Source organism: Epinephelus lanceolatus, chromosome 1, assembly GCF_041903045.1.
Source record: "Epinephelus lanceolatus isolate andai-2023 chromosome 1, ASM4190304v1, whole genome shotgun sequence".
In the NCBI taxonomy this organism is placed as follows: domain Eukaryota; kingdom Metazoa; phylum Chordata; class Actinopteri; order Perciformes; family Serranidae; genus Epinephelus; species Epinephelus lanceolatus.
This window is the reverse complement of record NC_135734.1, coordinates 23,416,823-23,422,515: the sequence shown is the minus strand read 5'-3', so window position 1 is coordinate 23,422,515 and position 5,693 is coordinate 23,416,823. Positions and strand designations below refer to the sequence as shown.

Genomic DNA, 5,693 nt, shown 5'->3' with positions numbered 1-5,693 from the left:
ACAATCTGTTCTCGTGTAGTAACGATATTAAACTAATGATCTGATAAATTAAATGAGCTGCTAATCTCTTTACTGACATTCCACACAGTTTACAAAAGTTGTCTCTAAAGGAGCTTCTTCATCTTAAACTAATTAACAAAAAGTGAATCTGTTCCCAGGATTGTGTGGCCACTCTGTCCCATCAGTTGTCTTCCTTCACTGTACCATTGTCATCCACATCTGCAGAGCCATCAACAATTGTGAGACGCAAATCTAGGGCACTGTGGTAGCCTAATTATCATTAGCCATTCATCCTATTCATCCTGTCCCATCCCACACACATTCTCACAGCGCATACCCAGGCATTCACCACCCCTTGACTGTCCCCAGGCAATCTACACCTGCAGAGTCCCCAAGCCATGGACAGCTGGATTCCCACATATTACCCATAAAAGACACACATTTGTTTCCATTTGTAACGCCATCCCTCAAACAGATTGTAAATCCCGATAACCAGGCGAGAGCGCTCATTGGCTGAGAGTGCTGTTGTGGACCGACCCATCAATACAAACGCCGCCGTCTCATTGGCTGACTGTCTTCAAACAGGACGACTGTGGCACGCCCCCAGCTCCTGCTCCACTATAAAGACGAGGAGGTTTGCCCATGTGGATGTTGCAAACTGTCAACATAGCCTCGCAAAGAACTCAAAGAGGAGGAGAAGCCTCATTCCAACACTACCTTATCTCATCATCTTTGGACACTACACCTCCTACTCTAATCAACATGAAGGTTGTCGGATCTACCTGCGCCCTCAAGAGCAAGGTCGGCGGCGAGGACATGGTGCGCTGCCTGTCCGATCAGAGCCTGACCATCGCGAAGTGCAAAATTCCGCTGCTGGACGAGCAGATGACCGCCTTCCTTCACGACATGAACAGCTGCTATAGCAAGTTGAAGGAGCTCGTGCCCACTCTGCCCACCAACAAGAAAGCCAGCAAAGTGGAGATCCTGCAGCACGTCATTGACTACATCTGGGACCTGCAGGTCGAGCTGGACGAGCCGGAAAAGAACCGCCAGCACTCCGCAGGGAGCGTCACCCGCACACCGCTGACCACCCTGAACGCAGAGATCGCTAGCATCGCTGTGGAGGTAAATATCTCTTCACATGCATTGCTAAATAAGTCTGACAACTGCTCAGTGTCCTACTAAGTTGCTCACACCACTGTAACATATGTTAGTGAAAGTCTGTAGCCGTGCGTAAAGTTGCTGTGTGTCTGTGCGTAAAATTGGCTTTACGCACCGGTTTGCTTGTGATTGCCTCAGATCCGTGTAACGCAGATGTACTAATCAGCTCTCTTTTTCCTCTCCCCGCAGAATGGATGCTCAGACGACAGGATAATGTGCCGTTAAGAGCTCATGGAGCATCGCACCATCACCCCACAGCGAGCACCGCGAAGAACCAACAAGGCTATCTGATGTGACCTCTCGACCACATCTATAAAAAACCTTGAACTGTGTAGGGACGTTTCAAACTCCCACTGCTAGAAAAGAAATTGTGTGGACATCCTCCGTCGGCGAGGATCTCTGTCACTCAGGGCTCTCGATTCATCAGAGGGCCCTGAGAGAAGATGAAGACCGGTGGTGTCCAGATATAGACTGGGTTAGCCGGGGGACCAAGACATGATCAGTGCGACCAGCATCGCCTGTTGCTTGTAGAGTTTCTAAAGAAAGCTAATGTTTCTGTTACGCTCTTTGTATCTTGTGTAAACCATATAGAGATATTCAACAATTTTGTAAAAGATAAAAAAGTAATTTTTCTCAGATTCCTGAGCGACAAACTGTATTGTATATTACAATGCCACATTATGTGAAGATATTGTTTTCTTACAATGTACTTTATTGGTGTTTTTATTAAAACAAGACAATTATTTTTCAACAAGTATTCTCCTGTGTCATTGTGTGTGTGTGTGTGTGTGTGTGTGTGTGTGTGTGTGTGAGAGAGAGAGAGAGAGAGAGAGATAGTGTGTGTGTGAAGTAAGCTGTAAGGTGCAGTATCACAACATATCCCTGGGGAGTTTCAGTGTCAATTTCTTTGCTATAACTAGAACCATAGTTGTGAAACATGACACTGGGATGATTATTATGGGCTGTTAAAGCCTTATTATCATGGCGATTAAAAGCAGGCCTACTCATAGTCATTTGAATAGCTTATCTTGCTGTTTTGGGTACTTGGGGGAGTGTAAAATAGTTGTCAGTAAAAAGTGCTACACCTAGCAGAAGCTGTTAAGTCATTCAGGTAACAAAACTTAAACTGGTGGTCAACATAATGGCTCCTAGCCAGTTAAACTGGTAATTTGCCTCTCTATGGGTCATTACCGTATCACATTACAAAAGGAAGTCTCATGTTAAATCGTCAAGTCTGAAGATCTTGACCAACTGAGTGTTTGAAATAAACTTTAACTTTAAAATAATTGCAGTAATGACAAGTTACATGTTTTCACAAATTCAATGACAAAGATAAAACGATATAAAGAGGATTGTTAGGCAGGAAAAGTGACGTAAATGAGATAAAAGTTTGTTTCACTCCATAAAACATCCATTTAAATATGGTGTTTCAATAAGTTATCGTGTAAATCAGCAGTTTTTTACTCTCCCCCGGCACCGTAGGGGTTAACATGGCTTTGGCGAGGCGATTCGTTATAAGATTTATTCTGTCTCCCTGGTGCAATGTTTTTCCCATTTCCCTGCGGTGCGATGCGCACAGCTGCAGCCCCGGCGTGGCCAGTGTGTGATTGTGTTTGTGTGATAGCTTTGTGCCAAGGGCAGGGGAGGGCGGCGGGGCCCAGACTGAGCGGCGCCTCGGCACACCTGGGGAAGTTCAGGTTAAATAGCTCCACATTCCTCAACACACAGCTGATTGAAACATTAACAAACAGTAATCCACGGGCCAGGCCGCAGATGGGCCGGGAACCACGCCAACACTCAGAGAGAGAGGGAGAGAGGCAGAGTTGCTCACGGGGAGAGATTCCCACAGTACACTCGTATGTTCTACATTTACTATTAATATATACACTTTGTGTTTTTTAGAAACACACACTGCTCCAGCTGTTTGAAAGCGTCCATAATTAGCTGAACTGAATACTCAACATATAATTCCTTAATGTTTTCCTTTATACTGTAAAATCATTAATAGCTGCGAGTTTCTAATAAAATCATCTACATGGCAGATACACAGCCTTCTTACGTAATCTGGTTGAGCTGAGGAGAAAATGCAGACCAGCCTATTGTGGTCTCCATAATAAGTCTGCACGCGATATTTTATTAGCATTAAATCCAATTAGGCCCACGTCTTGGATTGGATATGTGCCTCTGTCACAATCATTATTATTATTATTTTAATCCGTCCGTCTGTAAACATGAATTAAACCTCACGTCCCTTCCTTTGACTCTCTTGTACCTGGCGCCCTCTTGCGACAGTGAGATGAATTACAGGATAAAAAGCCTGTTAGCTGCTGTTTGTGGCAATTGATATGTCGGAGAACACATTAGTGGACAACAGCGCCCCCTTCTGGTATCAGTGCCATGAAAAGGTCTGTTGCTAACATAAAAATATATAACTACAGTGTTTCCATATAATGCAACTTTGTTTTACTTCACTACATTTAAAGGGTACCTATGTCCATTTAAAAAATTCATACGTTATCTGTTTGGTCCAAGACAGTCCAAAAAAAATTAGTAAACATAAACAAATCTCTCCCAAATCCAAAAATCAGAGTGCTAAAGCTCAAATCTGTGATGTCATCAAGTGTAAAGTCTCATCTGAGTATGAAAAAGAAAACAAACAGTCTGTGGGTCCACAAAATCAGGCTCCTGCTAAGAATCGTATGCCTCCGAGCATGTTCTCCTGACAGTTGTGCATTGTTAAACAATGACATCACACTCATGCATCAACAATGCTGGAATGTTGCAACAGGAAGGAGTCACGGCAGAGAGGACAAAATGGTCTAGATGACAGGAGTGCAGCTTGAAATGTCTGTAAGATGATTATTACAAGTAAGAGTAAATAAAACAGCAATATCATAAAATATATTTCAATGCAACATAGGCTTAAATTCCAGAGATGACATGTATTTAACATTCAAGTGCCACTGCTTCCCAACCAGACAGCATGTCCATTACCAGGAGTCAAAATCAAGAGGTAACTAAGTACATTGAATGTTATCACTGTACTGAACTACATTTGAGGTATTTGTTTTGTACGTTATTTGAGTATTTTCATTTTATGAAATGTATATTGTAAAAATATTTTACCATGCATTTAAGATAGGATCAGCATGTTACATCAGTGTATACGTAAGTTAAGAGTCTAACTAATTAGTGTTTCACATGAGCTGTTTGGAGTTATACTTAATAGAGATTTACCCCCTAAATGTGTCCGACCCTTTCATTTAAATAACTGTTTAAGACCAAAAGTGATGTAATATGCAAAATTTCATTACAAAAAGTTAAACTACCAGATATATTTATTTGTAGCAGAGCTTTGTTTTTTCTTCTTTCCAACTCCACAGATCATTTCATGATCCCCCAGATGTGTGCTGTGACCTAAAGGCAGGGCCCCACCTTTGGAAATCACAGGATGAAAGTGTATTCAAAATAGCTGTTTGTTTTCAGTTTGGCCCCTGTGATTATTATCACAAGGGCCATTTTTCTGCAGACTGGCTACTTCTGTTTTTTTTTCTTAGAGGGGGAGCAGACACACACACACCTATACAACCTTTATTTGGCACAATTAACACCCATTTTAGTCAATCTATATATGTGGGTGTTGGCATATCTGTATGCATGCATGAGTTATATATGCAAATATAAATATTTGTGCTCATACGTGTGTATACGTATATGTGGATATATATGTAGTAAAATTTTTACTTTTTTTTGTTCCTTCTTTCTGTTTTTCTAACCCGGTGTATAAAATACAAAAAAAAATTAAGTTAAAAAAAGACTTCTATTTTAAGGATATTTGCTAATAATACTTACGCACTTTCTCTGAATTTTGAATACAGGACTCTTGCGAGTAATTGAGTATCTTTACAAATACTGCTAGTATTACTTGGGTAAACAATCCAAATACTTCTTCCACCACTCTGCCTCAGAGTATCACGTCTCTTCTCAAGTGCTTATAAAAACTTGTGTCATGATTTATATTTAAGGATGCCTCTTCCATCACTGTCTGTGTAAGCCCAAATACGTTAATTGTATCCAGGTTTTCGTCATTACAACACTAACCAGTGTAATATCCAAACTCAAATCAAAGCAGCTTTTTTTCCTGACAGAATATTATATCTAAAAATGGGAATGGGTAAATTCCACATTAGTTCTTGCAATAACCTGACGGCAGCAGCTCTCATCAGCTTTGTTTAATCAGAGTAATTACTTCGTCAGTGCAACAGATATTAACTGTTATAGAGTTAGAGTCAGAAGACAATCACAGAATCAGAGCCAGGAGTGTTTAAATAGAAATTTGTATTTACATCAATATCAACATCAACAGAAAAAAATCTGTAATATACATCCTGTAAAATGACAGCTTATCTTACCTCCAAACAAAAAAACACAAAAACAAACCAAACGATCTCTTGCCTCTTTTTGCACTTCATTCAAACTCTACAAAGTTCCTGTTTCCTGAAGTAACAAAATCTGGACACAAAATGAAGTTG

General features: G+C 40.8%; 1 protein-coding gene across 1 annotated transcript; it reads left to right on the top strand.

Annotated features, from left to right (window-relative positions):
- Nucleotides 1–623: 623 nt before the first annotated feature.
- On the top strand, nucleotides 624–1,915 carry id1 (inhibitor of DNA binding 1, HLH protein). The gene is made up of 2 exons (XM_033625992.2): nucleotides 624–1,125; nucleotides 1,351–1,915. Exons 1-2 carry the CDS (start codon nucleotides 643–645, stop codon nucleotides 1,384–1,386), a joined length of 519 nt encoding a protein of 172 aa, XP_033481883.1. The 5' UTR covers nucleotides 624–642; the 3' UTR covers nucleotides 1,387–1,915.
- The last annotated feature ends 3,778 nt before the right edge of the window (nucleotides 1,916–5,693 follow it).